Genomic DNA, 15548 nt, shown 5'->3' on the forward strand with positions numbered 1-15548 from the left:
TTAAGTCGGTTCCAACCCATAGCGACCCTGTACAGGGTTTCCGAGGGTGTAAATCTTTACGGGAGTAGAAAGCCTCATCTTTCTCCCGCGGAGCAGCTGATAGTTTCAAACCGCTGACCTTAAGGTTCGCAGTCCGATTCGTAACCACTACGCTACCAGAGCTCCATATTTATCAATCCATATTTATCAATATTTATCAATAAATACACTGAATGTAAATGGATTAAATGCAACAATTAAGAGATGGAGGGTGACATAATGGATAAGAAAATAAGATCCTTCAACATGCTGTCTGCAAGAGACGCATCTTACACACAGAGACAAAAACAGATTAAAAGTGAGATGGAAAAAATATATACCAAGCTAATTGCAATAAAAAATGAACAGAAATGGCTGTACTAATCTCTGATAAAATAAACTTTAAGGTAAAAGCAGAAATAATAGACAAAGATGGACATTATGTCATGATTAAAGGGACAATTGAACAAGATGAAATAACCATAATACATATCTATGCTCCCAATGAAAGAGCTCCAAAATATAAAAAGCAAACTCTAATGGATTTGAAGAAAGAAAAAGACGAATCTACAATAATCATGGGTGATTTTAATATATAACTTTCAAAAATGGATAGAAGAAACAGAAAGAAACTTGACAAAGACACAGAAGAACTAAACAACACAATAGCCAACTGGACCTCATAGATGTGTACTGAGCATTCAACCCAAAAACAGCACAATACATATTCTTTCCCAGTGCACATGGAACATTCTCCAGAATAGATCATGTGTTAGTACACAAATAAAACCTCTATACATTTACAAATATCAAAATACTACAAAGCATCTTCTCAGACCACAATGCTATCAAATTAGAAATCAACAACAGGAAGTCCAAGGAAATAAAGTCAAATACATGGAAACTGAATAACACCCTGCTGAAGAGCGACTGGGTAGTAGAAGAAATTAAACATGAACTCACAAAGTTCTTAGAAACAAATGAGAATGAAAACACAACATATCCAAATTTTTGGGACAAGGTGAAAGTGATGTTGAGAGGACAATTTATTGCAATAGATGCACACATCCAAAAGAAGAAAGAACCAAAATTAACACAGCATCTACAACAATTAGAAACAGACCAACAGAGGGAACCTACAGCCATTACAAGAAAAGAAATAATAAAGATTAGAGCAGAAATAAATGAGATAGAAAACAGAAAAACTATAGAAAGAATTAAGAGGACACAAAGCTCGTTCTTTAAAAGGATTAACAAAATTGACAGACCATTGGCAAACCTAACAAAAGAAAAGAAGGAGAAGACACAAATAACACGCATTAGAAACAATATGGGCGATGTCACAACAGATCCAAAGGAAACCAAAAGGATAATAACAGAACACCATGAAAAATTGTAGCCAACGAATTAGAAAACATAGAAGAGATGGATACGTTTTTAGAAAAACACAACCTATCTAAACTTACACAGAGTGAAGTAGAAAACTTAAACAGACCTATAAAAAAAAAAAAAATGATTGGGTCATCAAAAAACTACAAACCAAAAGAAGTGCAGTCCCAGATGGCTTCACTGGTGAGTTGTACCAAACATTCAGGGAAGCGCTGTCACCAATTCTACTCAAGTTATTCCAGAATATAGAGGAGGATGGAAAATTTCCTAATACATTTTATGAAGCAAGCATAACCCTCATACCAAAACCAGGGAAGGATGTCACTAAGAAAGAAAATTATAGACCAATATCCCTCATGAACATAGATGCAAAAATTCTCAACAAAATCCTAGCCAATAGAATCCAACAACACATCAAAAAGATAATACATCATGATCAAGTGGGATTCATATCAGGGATGCAAGGATGGTTCAACAGTAGAAAAACAATCAGTGTACTCCACCATATAAATAAGAAAAAAGAAAAGAACCACATGATCATATATATTGATACAGAAAAGGCGTTTGACAAAATCCAACATCCATTCCTGATAAAAACACTCAACAAAGTAGGAATTGAAGGGAAATTCCTCAACATAATTAAGACCATGTATACAATAACCTACATTACTGTCAATGGAGAGAAACTGAAAGCCTTCCCTCTGCAAACTGGAAGCAAACAAGGATACCCTTTGTCACCATTCCTACTCAGTATTGTATGGGAAGTCTTAGCAAGAGCTATAGAGCAAGACAGGGAAATTAAAGGCATTCAAATTGGAAAAGAGGAAGTAAAAATCTCTCTATTTGCAGATGAAATGACCCTATACATAGACAACCCCAAAGACTCAGTATATAAAAAAAGCAACTAGATCTCATTGTAAGATTCAGCAAAGTGGCAGGATATAAGATCAACATACAAAAATCAGTTAGATTCTTCTATACCAACCATGACAGCACTGAAAAGGACATTAGGAAAGCAATACCATTTATAGGAATAAATCTAACTAGAGAAACAAAGGACCTATATAAATAAAACTACAAAACACTAATAAAAGAAACCAAAAAAGACTTACAAAAATGGAAGAATAGACCATGCTCTTGGATAGGAAGATTTAACATTGTGAAAATGTCAATATTGCACAAAGCAATTTATACATATAATGCAATTCCAATCCAGATTCCAATGACATTCTTCAAACAGATGGAAAAAACATTTACAAACTTTATATGAGAAGGTAAGAGATTCAGGATAAGCAAAGCACTGTTTAAGAAGAAGAATAAGGTTGGACACCTCTCACTACCAGATTTCAAAATTTATTACACAGCTACAGTGGTCAAAACAGCTTGGTACTGGCACAATGAAAGATAACATTGATCAATGTAACAGAATTGAGAATCCAGAAATTAACCCATCCACATACAGCCAACTGATTTTCAACAAAGTGCCTGTATACATTGCATGGGGAGGTGATGATAGTCTTTTCAACAGATGGTGCTGGCAGAACTGGAAAGTGATATGCAAAAGATTGAAACAAGACCTTTATTTCATGCCTTATGCAAAAACCAACTCACCATGGATTAAAGACCTAAATGTGAATCCCAGAATTTTGAAGGACATCAATGAAAAAATAGTGACAAATATGAGGACTCTAATTCAGGGAATACACAAACTACCAAACATTTTGAAAACTACACAAATAAAAGTAGAGAATCTACATGATTGGGACATACTAAAAATTAAAAACCTATGTGCATCAAAAGACTTCACAAAAGAGTAAAAAGGGAACCCACAGAATGGGAAAAGATCTTTCACAATGACACATCAGACAAGGGGCTCATTTCTAAAATATATAAAAACTACAACACCTCTACAAGAAAAAGACAAACAACCCTATTAAAAAATGGGCACAGGACACGAACAGACACTTCACCAAGGACGAGATCCAGGCAGTCAACAAACATATGAAGAAATGCTCACAATCACTAGCCATTAGAGAAATGCAAATCAAAACAACAATGAGATATCATCATTGTTGAAATAACAGCAAAGTTCAAAAAAGTAGAGGACAATAAAGGCTGGCAATAATGTGGAGAGACTGGGACCCTTCTACATTGTTGGTGGGATTGCAAAATGTTCCAACCACTCTGGAAAGCAATATGGCGCTTCCTCAGAAGGTTGGAAATGGAAATACCTTATGATCCAGCAATTCCTCTACTTGGTATTTACCCACAAGAAATACAAGCCATAACATGAGTAGATACATGCACACCAATGTTCACAGCAGCACTATCTACAATAGCAAAAAGATGGAGACAGCCTAAGTGCCCATCAATTGAAGAATGGATAAACAAACTGTGGTACATACACACAATGGAATATTTTGCTACCTTGAAGAATAACAAGGAAGTTGCAAGCCACTGCATTACATGGATGAACCTTGAACACTATGCTGAATAAAATCAGTCAGTCACAAAAGGAGAAATACTGCATAGGACTGCTATTGTAAAAGACTAAGGAAAAGAACCCATACTAAAGGGGTGGTGGGATTCTTTGCTGGTTGCTGGGATGAAGTGGGTAGGGTGAGTGGAGGGAGGGTAAGGTAGAGCACAGGGTAGGGAATAGATGCAGGATAGTATGGGTGCTGGGAAGGGGCCAATATGCAAGAAGGGGGAGGGAATGGAAGAAGAAGGTGGATGGGAAAATAATTAGGCAGTTTTGCGTGGGTTAAGTGGGATAGAGGTAAATAATAATGCGTGCATATCCTTGGAAACACAAGGCCCTGGGATACAGTGATTGAGACAAGGTTGGAATAGGCAAAAGGGGGGAAACAATGTTAAGATGTTTGACTGTCTTTTGAATCTTGGTTTCCCTTGCATACCATCATAATATAGAAACTTGAGGGGAAGAGAAAGGAATATCCAGAAATATCACCACCATAGAAAGCTTATAAGCCTGTCTTCAGCCTATAACTGATTGTAATACCTAAAATGGGGCTACAATATGCCCAGTGAAGGAGGCTTCCTGTGGAGCCTCTGCATTACATAAGAACATAGGTGGAATCCTGAACCCATCCAGAATCTTGAGGTGGGAAATATCCACTTGAAAGGACAATCAGGTTAGCTTGGAGTGGCTAGAAAAGCAAAGATACTTCTTGAAAGAAAGACCCGAAAGGAAAAAATACAAAACAATAATGGCAGTCTGACCAACAAGAACAAGCAAGTTGCTAGTCCAGGACACATCAAGTCAAGTGGTTGGGCCCCTCAGGGAAAACCTCCTTCCAAGACTAAGACTCAATTGGAATACACGCTCTGATAGGTGACCATGTTAGTCACCAATAAGGGAAGTGAGGGAAAAACAGCAATGAAGCAGCAAGCTAAGCCCTACCATGTTCAGTAGAGTCCTGTAAACCTCAGCGGAGACCTGGTTGGCTGGCAGTGTGGCAAGACCTGGGGACTCCTGGGCCCAGAGTCAGTGACATAGCCACAGAGGACAAGAGTGGAGAGTGAAGCATCCAGCTGATAAGAAATGAGGGTATATGCACAAGAATACACACACTTGCAGATAATGCCCACTTGACCTGGCTGCAATGGATGGATGATCAGTACTCAACTAGAAGAAGAAAGAAGAGGAAAAAAAGAGAAACTTGATACAATTTGATGAACTTGACCTACACCTGTGGATGCAGTAGCTCAAAAGAGGGAATATATCTTTACAGCGAGGATCATTCCCACCTCCTTGATACACAGAGTAGACATGAATGGGCAACATGGACATTGGCTAACCAAAATCGAAGGTGGGGGGAGGTTGGCTACAAAGGCAAGAAGTGACTGGCTTACAAGCTTTCAAGAGGGAGCCTAGATCCAGAGGGTGTGGAGGAAGGTAGAATCTCCACTGAATAGTATCCAATCTGTCTGGGCAGGGCTGATGAAAGGAGATGGGGATAGCACTCATATGGGCACAATAATGAATAATTGCTATCAGGACTGACTGTGAGGGTTGGAAATGTAAAGGTAGACATTTTGTAGCAAAAAGAGGGGAGTGGTTGACTTTGCAGTCTAGGAGCAGAGGCCCCTTAGGACCATCAAGGGAGAAGAGCGGAGTGGAGGACCCTACCCAGAGAAACAGTGATGCCAGAGATGGAAGCAGAGATGATGACATGGAGAGATGGAGCAGCTAGGGACTCTAGACCCAGAGAGGGAGAGGGGCTGGATGTTGAGGACCAGGGGGCAGGCTTGTGGGGTATACCCTTTGGTTGGTTGATGATGTATGGAGCGGATTGTAACCATGACAATGAAATGATATATGATAGGATGAATTTAAAGCTAATGTTCTTCCATGTAAACTATCACATAATTCACAATAAAACATTAAAAAAGAAAAAGTAGGCCAACTGCAAGACACAACCACACATTTCTTTCCAACTTTAAATAAAAACATGCCTGGTGGATTATTTAGTCTTTTGAATTATTATCCCACTGTGAGCTGGTGGTACATACTCTATCCAAGATTCCTCATCATCTAGGTCCTGGAAGAACTGGAACAAGGCATAAGTCTCTTTCAATTTCTCATGATGTGCAGCAGCCAAATCCTGGACATTCAGGAAGCGCTCATTGACACTATCCCTTTTCTCCATAATCTGGTCCTCATTGAAAGCTCCACTGGAGATCAGTTCATCAGCCAATTCATTCAGTTTCTTGAGTGCATCCTATAAAAACCCAGTGTTCAATGAATAGACCATAGACCTTAGACCACCTCTGGTTCAGATTAAAAAAACAATGTCAAATAGATTGCTTTTGAAGATAGTTACATATTGTACTCTTAATTCAGGTTGGATAATGGGCAGACCAGAGCTTAGTATGTGTTGTTGTTAAGTGCCATCGAGTTGATTCCAACCCATAGCAACCCTGTATAGGGTTTCCAAGGAGCAGCTGGTGAGCTTGAACCACTGACCTTACAGTTCAAACGACTTTACAGTCTGGCACATTAACCAGTAGCACACTTGGTCTCACAAATCTTGTTTTTTCTCTTGATGTTCTTTACCTGTATTATCCGTATCTCCTCAACTAGAACATAAGCTTTGGTAAACAAGAACTCTGTCCCCATATATGACTTTCTTCCTTCACAGCATTTGCTAGCCACAGAATGATTGACTTAAATATTCAACCAGAACTACTCTATTGGTAAATATTTTTAGGCTGGCCATATAGCACACCCAGGAATTTTACAGCTTTTTTTTATATCTTGGAACCCTGTTAGCACAATGTTTAAAAGTGCTTGATTACTAATTAAAAGTTCAGTGGTTTGACACCTACCAGCATGTCCCTCACTTCTTCCATGATGAATTTCTGGTTACTATTAGTATTAAATTAGAATCCTGCCTACAATTTCCAGAATACATATGTAGTTTTTTCTGTTCTTTAAATCTTCACTTTACACATCTCCATCTGATTATTTTTTCTATTAAATTCCAAAGACAAGATAAAATAACTTTTGAAGACTGTCAGTTTATATGTACTCATCAATATAAAAAGATAAATAGGTAACTTTAGAATCTACCTCATATAGTCTTACAATCTATAGCTTAATCATTATTGGTTAACAGTGACTGTTACAATGACTCTGAAGCCCATGGATTTTACCTGATTATAATGACTGCTGACTGAGAACACTAATATTAGTATTACAAGGCTGTGCTCTCAAATGCTTTATTATGAGGGAGGGAGGAAAGTCAGAAACATTTCCCTTCTGGCCAGCGAGTGGGATTCTAGCACTACTTACCTCTCGGGCCAACATCTCTTTTTCCAATAGCTGATGCTTCTTAAGCAGGTTGCCTGCTGAAGCCAAATCCCTGGCCTGATCTTTCATGGCCAGCAGTGTCTCTGCCTGGGAATGGAAGAATAAGAAATAAAATTTCCAGAAAGAAACTGTCCTAAAGAAAAGCATGATTGGCAATTATGTCCTCATATTTGTCTCCCTAAAAGGTCAAAGTTTCCAGCACGCATTTGCTTATCCAATTAAGTATCAACTAAATGCTTACTACATGTTTGTCACTGTGCTTATTACTGGAAATAGTATAGTTAACAAAACCATGGATTTTATACTTTATATTCATGCCACCCCTGCTTTTGTGTTCACTTTTTAAAAAAATCATAAGGTATACATTGAATGAGATTTTTCTTTTTTATAAAACAATATGCTCCAAATAGTACTAAACCACTTGATTATAAAAATAGTTTGATACATTACAGAGTTGGTGGAAAAAAAGACTTTTAACAAACCTACTTCTTCAAATGGGTAAGTATTGAAACAAACCTAATGATCAACAACAACAAAAAAAAAAACCCACATCATTGCATTGCTAAAGCCAGGGAGATGAGCAGTATGATTTAAGGAATAAAGGCTTTGAAGCCATATTGAGTCAGATTTTCAGTTTTGTCACTTGGGTATTTGTGTTTTGGGGCCAGTTATATAACTTCTCTGAAAGCCTTGTTATCATCCGCAGTAACATTTGGGTCTCATTAGGATTAAGTGAATAATATGTATGAAGTACTTGTACATAGTACAAGTACATAGTAATAGTTCAGACATTAGTAGCTGTGTTTCAATGAGAAGAAGCTTGGTACATTTTAAAATAGGTTCGAGACCAATGCAGCAGCCACCCAAGTGACTCTCTAGCAATGACTAGAACAGAAGGTCACCTAGTCTCTCCATCAAGAGACCAGCAATTATGACAAATTACACAGAGCTACACATATGTTATAGTTATGAAATTACTAGACTTTGAAGAGATATCTTAGTAGAGTTTTTAATTGAGTTCAAGAGCATGTGGGATGGAACCTTTCAGGATATAGGAGAACACAGCTCCAATACAAATGGAAAAACAAAAAGGAAAGGGTTGTCTAAATTTCTTGATACCTATCTGAAAAATGAGGGTGTGGTATAAGATCCAATGAGATCTTTTTGAATCAATCAGATCTGAATTTATATCCTAGATCTCCCATGTACTGGCTGTATTACTTAGCATTTCTGAATTTCAGTAAAACACTGCTAAGTGGTCCATGTTTAATAAATCGCTTTCAATGGTGATGGTGAGGTAAGCATCATTAACATTATTAAAATCCTTATATAGCCTATGAATCAACATGTTTATAGGATACAACAGGAAAATTTAGAAGGACCAATAACTCCATTTTATTCCTAAGTATGGAATTAAAGCTTGGATTTGAGTATGATGGAATTGGCCTCTACACTCACTTCCCATTTCAGCTGATTTGTCCTTTACCTAACTCAGCTTCTTTTCTCATATTTCATTACACTATATAGATATTGTCCTGTCCCATTCCATCTAGCAATGGAGTCACCAACAATCTGAGGTTGGTACAAGTAGAGTATTCTAAATGATGGCAGGAATATGTCACTCTATTGTGCACTGATAGGAACTGTCTTCAATATGAGATCCTGGTCTGATCACTATCCTGGAAAAACACATGTTCAAAAGAGAATGACCAGGTTTATAAAGGGACTTAAAAACAACCATTATGAAGAAAATATTGAAAGAACCAAAGAAAAGAGCCAAGGAAAAAACTAGAATAATTTAGCATACATCTATAGGAACAGAATTAAAACAAGCTTATTTTAGTCAATATTGGGGAAAATGCCTCAATGGTGAGATTTCTCCAAAGGTAAATGTTCTTCTTTAGAAGGTAATGGTAATGCATTTCCTACTATCTAAGGTATGCAATTATAGACCAAAACAGCTTTTTTTTTTTAAATTAAAGAAACTACATAAGGATTTCTGAATTTGATAGACTTTAAAATAGATGGCCTTCAAAGTTTCTTCACAGTTATCTTAGGATTCCCCATAACACAGTTCCCCAGATGAACTGTGATTCTTGCATGGATTCCCACCATTTCTGGAGACTTGCGTGACTACTGGGTAGACAGTAAATAACTTACATATTTACTACACGTAAAGACTAATAGTTTTAATTCCATCTAATTACAAAACTTCATCCTTCTGAAGCTCCTGGGACCCCACTCTACCTAGATGTCGTTACCTCTGAGAGCCAGAATTCAAAATCCCGGATTCCTGTGTTGAACCTCTGCTGGCGACTGGCCTCGGCGAGCTTATTCCCTTTATCAGTTGTTCTCTCATGCAAGAAGTCCCAATGATTCTTCAGATCTTCCAGTTGTCCCTAACCCAAAGAGAATGAGGAGTCATTAATGTGGTTAGGACTCTCAGTCCTGTGATAACCTGAGAGGATAGTAAAGAGAGGTTCTAGAAAGGACTAGTCCAAATTTGCTGGTACCTTAATAACATACATATGTAACCAGTTGTTCTTGAACTATGAAATAACAGGGGGTATTGGAAAGAAAAGACTCCAGGTGTGGTCGCTTCTGGATCATCACTGGGCTGTGAAACACAAGGTCAGCAGTTCAAACCCACCAGCTGCTCTTTGGAAACCCTACATGGTCTCACTGTGAGTCAGAACTGACTCAATGGCACTTAACAACAACATTGGAAAGAAGGGAACATTTCTGGACATGGTCCTGGTCTGATTACAGGGATTGACCTCCGAATGCCAAAATACACTCACAATATAGATATAAATTGTAAAAGAAGCATTGAAAGACTTAGGAACTAGCAAGTATGATAAGAGTTAGGAATTAGGACTAAAGCTTTATTGGAATTCTAAGTTCTGGGTATGATGGGAGCAGAAGGTTTGAGTACCACTATTATCTTCCTTTTTTGTGCAACAATTAGAGGAAAGAATATATTCCATATCCCTACACATGGGAACATTGAAAGAATAAAATATTTTGCATGTGCCTTCCTGGCATAGAGTCTAGTCATAACAGAAACTCTTACCTTCATGATTTCTTCATTGCCATCACAGGCCCCTCGTTCAATCAGGGAGTTCCCCAGGTTGATGACTGCTTCCACCTGTTCAGCTCGGCCATTGACCTCATTTTCAAAGGTCTGATGTTTCAGGTATTTCCTCTGAAGAGAAATAGAAACAAATTTACTCTCTCATTTAGAGAAGCAGGATGAAGCAAATGCTGATGAAAAGGAAGTTACTTTTCCACCATAGCATTTCTAAAGCTAGAGGTGACTTTTAAAGATCCCTGTATATTAGACTCACAAGTTCCTGGTGGCAGACAGGGACAGTAAGAAAGTAGTCAGTATAGTGGAATGACCATTTAACCAACAAACTGGCTTATGGTGAAGTTGTCTAGGATTTCTATTTTGGATTTACCTGAATGTTCGTAGGGTCTTTGTAGGATTCATCACAGGCTGTGGGGAGCATCTCACTGATCCATTCTTCCAGTTCCTCAAGGTCATGATTAAATTGTTTCAGGTCAGCATTGTCTCCAAGCTTTGTTCTCTCAGCAATTAGTTGAGCTTTGAGAGCATTCCACCTTTGAAAGGGGGGGTGGGGATAAATCATTCTCTGCCCTACACTCTTCCCCTAAGCTATGATTCACATCAATGAATTTTTCCATTCACCAGCCTGACTATTCTCTCACATAGTCTCATTATTTTCAAATTTAAAATATAGTGGTTATGCCTGATAATTTCAAAAGTATTTTCCAAATCTCTTTCATTTTTTATATGAGTCTGAGTGGAAAATGTTTCCAATGTATCAAGATAGTTTTAGATATCTAGAATGGAGAAGAATTCCACCCCCACATTCAAGGATAGCGAAGAAATCCTTCTGTTACATCTACCTGTAGCAAAACAGTCACTCAGGTCTGACCTGTCTAGAACTCGTTGGAGCCGAGCAGCAATCTCTTCCTTGGCATAGTGGTCATCAGCTATGAGCCGTTCAGCAGAATGTTTTAGGTCAGTGATCTTTCCTTCCTAGTGAAAGGAAAAGTAAAGTGTTCAGATATCTGGAGATTAGACCATTGGTACAATCCCAGACTACCTTCCACAAAAGAACAAACATATCCTTTGTGGTTTGGTTCAAGAACCAAAGGTTAAATGCTTTTATAGGGACATGAATTTCAACTCAAGGAGAGAAGCAATTTTTAATAATTATTAAAATTATCTACGTGGTCAACACGTAGATGAGCTACTTGAATGGAACCAAGTTCTCTGGAGGACAGCTACTTTCTAAGATCATTGTAGAAAGTCATTTTTGCATTGGGTGGAATGTTGAAATAGTCTATAAAGTCTCGTTCAGTTCTAAGTCAAAATTTTAAATTCTAAATTCTGCCTACTTACATTGTGAAATTTTCTAATAAATATCTTAGAAAGCAAGACAAATTCTAGCTCTCCTCTACCTAGTTATTGCTTAAAAAATAAAAATCAGATGTTCTTGAAATTTAAGCCTATCGCATACTTTCAATGCTGGCTCAATATCTGTTTGTTATCTAGTTAAGATGATACATATATGAGAACACTTCTAAATATAACTGCTATATTTTTTGTAGTCTGAAAAAAATGAATAATTAACCAGTCACATAAGATCTCTAGGACACATAGTTTCATTATCTATAGACTAAGGATGTTAATAATCTATTTTATAGAATTTCAAAAAAAGTTATTAGAGATGTTTGTTAAACTACCAGTTATATTTTTAATGTAAGAAAAACTAATCTGCGCCCCTCTCAACTCAGAGGAGATGGGGATTTAGTTTAAGAGGTAAACTCCAGAGAATCCCTAAAGACTGTATCAAACAGCCATCACAATTTTAAATATAATCAAAATGAAACTTCTTCATACCTCATACCTTGCAGGTTAGTGTGGTTCACTTTGGTTAAGTGAAGCTGTTCTAATGGTTTTAGTTTGGGATGAATCTAACTATTGTTGTATCTGAATTTGGAGAGCTTTCTTTCATTAAAAAAAAAAAAAGAAAGAAACCAAAAGTTTCAATTGCAAAATTATGCATAGAAATAAACAACTATCTAGGAAAGAAGGCCCTTGTCAGGGATTCATGCAATGTAGAGGCTCATTTGCTTCACAGTAAAGTCACTTCTGTACTCAACTTTTGAGTAGATTCACTGGCTGAATCAAACAATCCCACAAAGCTGTTTGTCTCCCCTTTTATTCTAAGCAATAAGCCTAGGCAATATTGTTCACTGTTTCACCATCTGGTATTGTGCTGTAGGGTCAGCACTGGACTTTGAACAACAAGGTTGGCAGTTCAAACCCATCAGCAGCTCCTCGAAAACCCCAAAGAGGGTCGCTATGAATCAGAACTGACTCAGCGGCACTTAACAACAACATAACATAAATGGCGTTCTGGTGTGCTGCTGTAGGATAAGCACTAGACCATGAGGTTTGTTTGAACTGCAAGACTGGCATTTCAAACTCATCAATCAACCTCTCCTTGAAAACCCTATGCAGGGTCACTATGAGTCGGAACTGACTTGATGAACTTTAACAGCAACAACAGAGCATAAATGGAGTCCTGGTGTAGTGCTATAGGATAATCAATGGACATCTAACTACAAGGTCGGTGGTTTAAATCCTCCAGCCACTCCTTGAAAACACTATACAGGGTTGCTTTGTGTCAGAACTGGCATGACAACACAGAGCAATAACATAAATGTGTTAAGTTTCAATTGAAGCCTGAAAAATAACAACACTAAACTGAAAGTGAGAAAATCCACATGCCACATATAACTTGAGCAAGATATACCACATCTTTGCTCTTCAACACTTTAAAGAGGTCTTGTGCAGCAGATTTGCCTAACACAATATGTTGATTTCGTCACTGCTGCTTCCATGAATGTTGATGGTTGATTCAAGCAAAATGAAGTCTTTGACAACTTCAATTTTTTCTCCATTTATAAGGCTGTTATTTATTAATCTAGTGGTGAGGATTTTTTATTTCTTTACATTGAGGTGCAACCCATACTGATCTTCATCAGTAGGTAACTTAAGTCTTCTTCTCTTTCAGCAAGCAAGGTTTTATCATCTGCATACCACAGGTTGTTAATGAGTCTTCCTTCATTCCTGATACCAAGTATCTCTTCAAATAATCCAGCTTCTCAGGTTATTTGCTCAGCATACAGATTGAATAAATATGGTGAAAGAATGCATATGTCAGTTTCAGGACTAAGGTGCTCCTGACCCAAACCATGGTATTTTCAATAACCTCATATGCAAGTGAAAATTGGACAATGAATAAGGAAGACCATAGAAAAATTGATGCATTTGGGTGTCCGGTTTGGGCAGTGGCAGAGACAGCTAGTTAGGAAAGGCTCTGTGGAGGAGGAATTGAAAACCCAGAGAAGCTGTGCTCACAGAACACCACCAGAGCTCTGGATCTAGCATAAGGTCCAGGGTGTCAGTTTCCTTCATGCACAAGTGAAAAAATCATGGTACAAAGGAAAATACTGTGAGTTAGGAATCACTCCAGATGGGACTTCCTCTGTGGCCATCCACCAAAGTGGAGTTCAGAGGGTGGGGCTACAGACAGACCACACAGGGAACTAGGGCTGAAAGTGGTGCAGTGACATCTGCAAAAGGAGGTGTGGGGGGTTCTAAACATTTTTTTTTTCCCTCTACCATGTGGCACATTCTTTACCCAGCCCAGACACCTACAGGTGGATGGGTGCATACCCCCTGAAAAAAAGTCCAACACTGACCCCACAGTTTTCTCACAGCACAGAGAGAAAGAGTGTGGTGGCTGTTTATGTCATCAGCCTGTGGGTCCCAGGCCTAATGTTAACTTGTCCAGGACCCTTTACTCTGGCCTATCCAGCAAGAAAAATCCTGGTCTGGCCTGACAGACAAACCATATGAATAATCTGTAAAGCCCCAACATAAAAGTACTCAACCATCTCAAGAATTATGCTGTGTACACACAGATACCTAACTGACCTTCAGAGACAAAAACAGTAGACATTTCCCCCCCACTACTTCTCAATATCTATCTGCGCACCTCTACAGTGGTTACTAGAAGAGTGGCCTGAGAAAGCAGACACCCCCACCCACTGCTGGAGGATCCTATGGTGCACACACACTGCCTGTGTTGCAAGTTGGGTGACCAGTTGGCCAAGTTTTATTTTTGTTTCAAAGAGGTGGTTTTTGTCTCTGTTTTTATATTGCTTCTACTTGTTGTCCTTCTGATCACACATTTTTCCTGGAGGTGGGAGCTTTTTCTCCCTATATTACCCAAGAAAAGACAGCAATCATGGCCATATAGCTAAGCTACAAGCATACCCCATAATATTCCACCATTGAGACAAGAGCCAATAACAGCGTCTAAGCATTACATGAGAAAAGGGAAGTCTATCTCTTGATCATATCCACCAAGAGACACTCAGTAAGCATAATAAATAACAACAAACATGCATTAAAGCATTAAAAAACCCACAAAGTACTGGAAAAGAAAAAACAAATACAGTAAACAATCTCAAAATATGTCCCAAAATAGAAAACAATAACTGAGACAAATGAGCTGGAGACAGACAAAGGCTCCCAGAAGAGGAAGAGCAGGCTTTTTATTCGCCTGAGAAGGGATTCAGAAGACTGATATGGAAACAAATACAAATGCTCTGAAAAGGGGTGGAAAAAACAAGAATGAAGTCACGAAAATACTACAAGAGCAATCAAACAAGATTGATACAGCATTGGAAACTATTCAAAACCTGCAAAAAAGATAATTAATAAAATATCAGAAATGCACAATACACTGAAAGGGGAAAGGAGCAGAATAGAAGAGATAGAAGCCAGAATTAGTGAGCTGGAAGACAAATCTCTCAAAACAGAAAAGAAAGAAGAGCAAGCAGAAAAAAGGATTAAAAAAAATCTGAAGAAAGTCTAAGATTCATGTTGGATAACATGAAGAGGAACAACTTAAGAATTATTGGCATTCTGGAACAGGAAGAATTAGAGAAGTAAACAGAGGAGATAGCTGAAGCGCTTCTGGAAGAAAATTTCCCTAACATGTTGAAATATGAGAAGATAAACATTCAAGAAGCCAAACGTACCCCAGGAAGGATAGAACCCAATAGAAACCAAGACATATAATAATCAAGCTCTCCAAAATCAAAGGCAAGGAGAGAATCCTAAAAGCAGCCAGGGAGAAGACAACTGTCACTTAAAAAGGCAAGCAAATCAGATTAAGCTCTGACTTCTCAGCAG

The 15548-nt window shown here is 38.1% G+C and overlaps 1 protein-coding gene across 2 annotated transcripts in view; it reads right to left on the bottom strand.

The window, feature by feature from the left end:
- SPTA1 (spectrin, alpha, erythrocytic 1 (elliptocytosis 2)) overlaps window positions 1–15548 on the bottom strand; it is a 117914-nt gene that overhangs the window by 27245 nt on the left and 75121 nt on the right. For both annotated transcript variants that reach the window (XM_006861621.1, XM_006861622.1), the window contains exons 30-35: window positions 11206–11309; window positions 10705–10867; window positions 10317–10448; window positions 9505–9642; window positions 7226–7330; window positions 5944–6152 (exon numbers count right to left, since the gene is read on the bottom strand). In XM_006861621.1, coding sequence (XP_006861683.1) covers window positions 5944–6152; window positions 7226–7330; window positions 9505–9642; window positions 10317–10448; window positions 10705–10867; window positions 11206–11309 — 851 coding nt within the window. The remainder of the gene's footprint in view (window positions 1–5943; window positions 6153–7225; window positions 7331–9504; window positions 9643–10316; window positions 10449–10704; window positions 10868–11205; window positions 11310–15548) is intronic.

The sequence above is a fragment of the Chrysochloris asiatica genome, unplaced genomic scaffold (assembly GCF_000296735.1).
Source record: "Chrysochloris asiatica unplaced genomic scaffold, ChrAsi1.0 scaffold00042, whole genome shotgun sequence".
In the NCBI taxonomy this organism is placed as follows: domain Eukaryota; kingdom Metazoa; phylum Chordata; class Mammalia; order Afrosoricida; family Chrysochloridae; genus Chrysochloris; species Chrysochloris asiatica.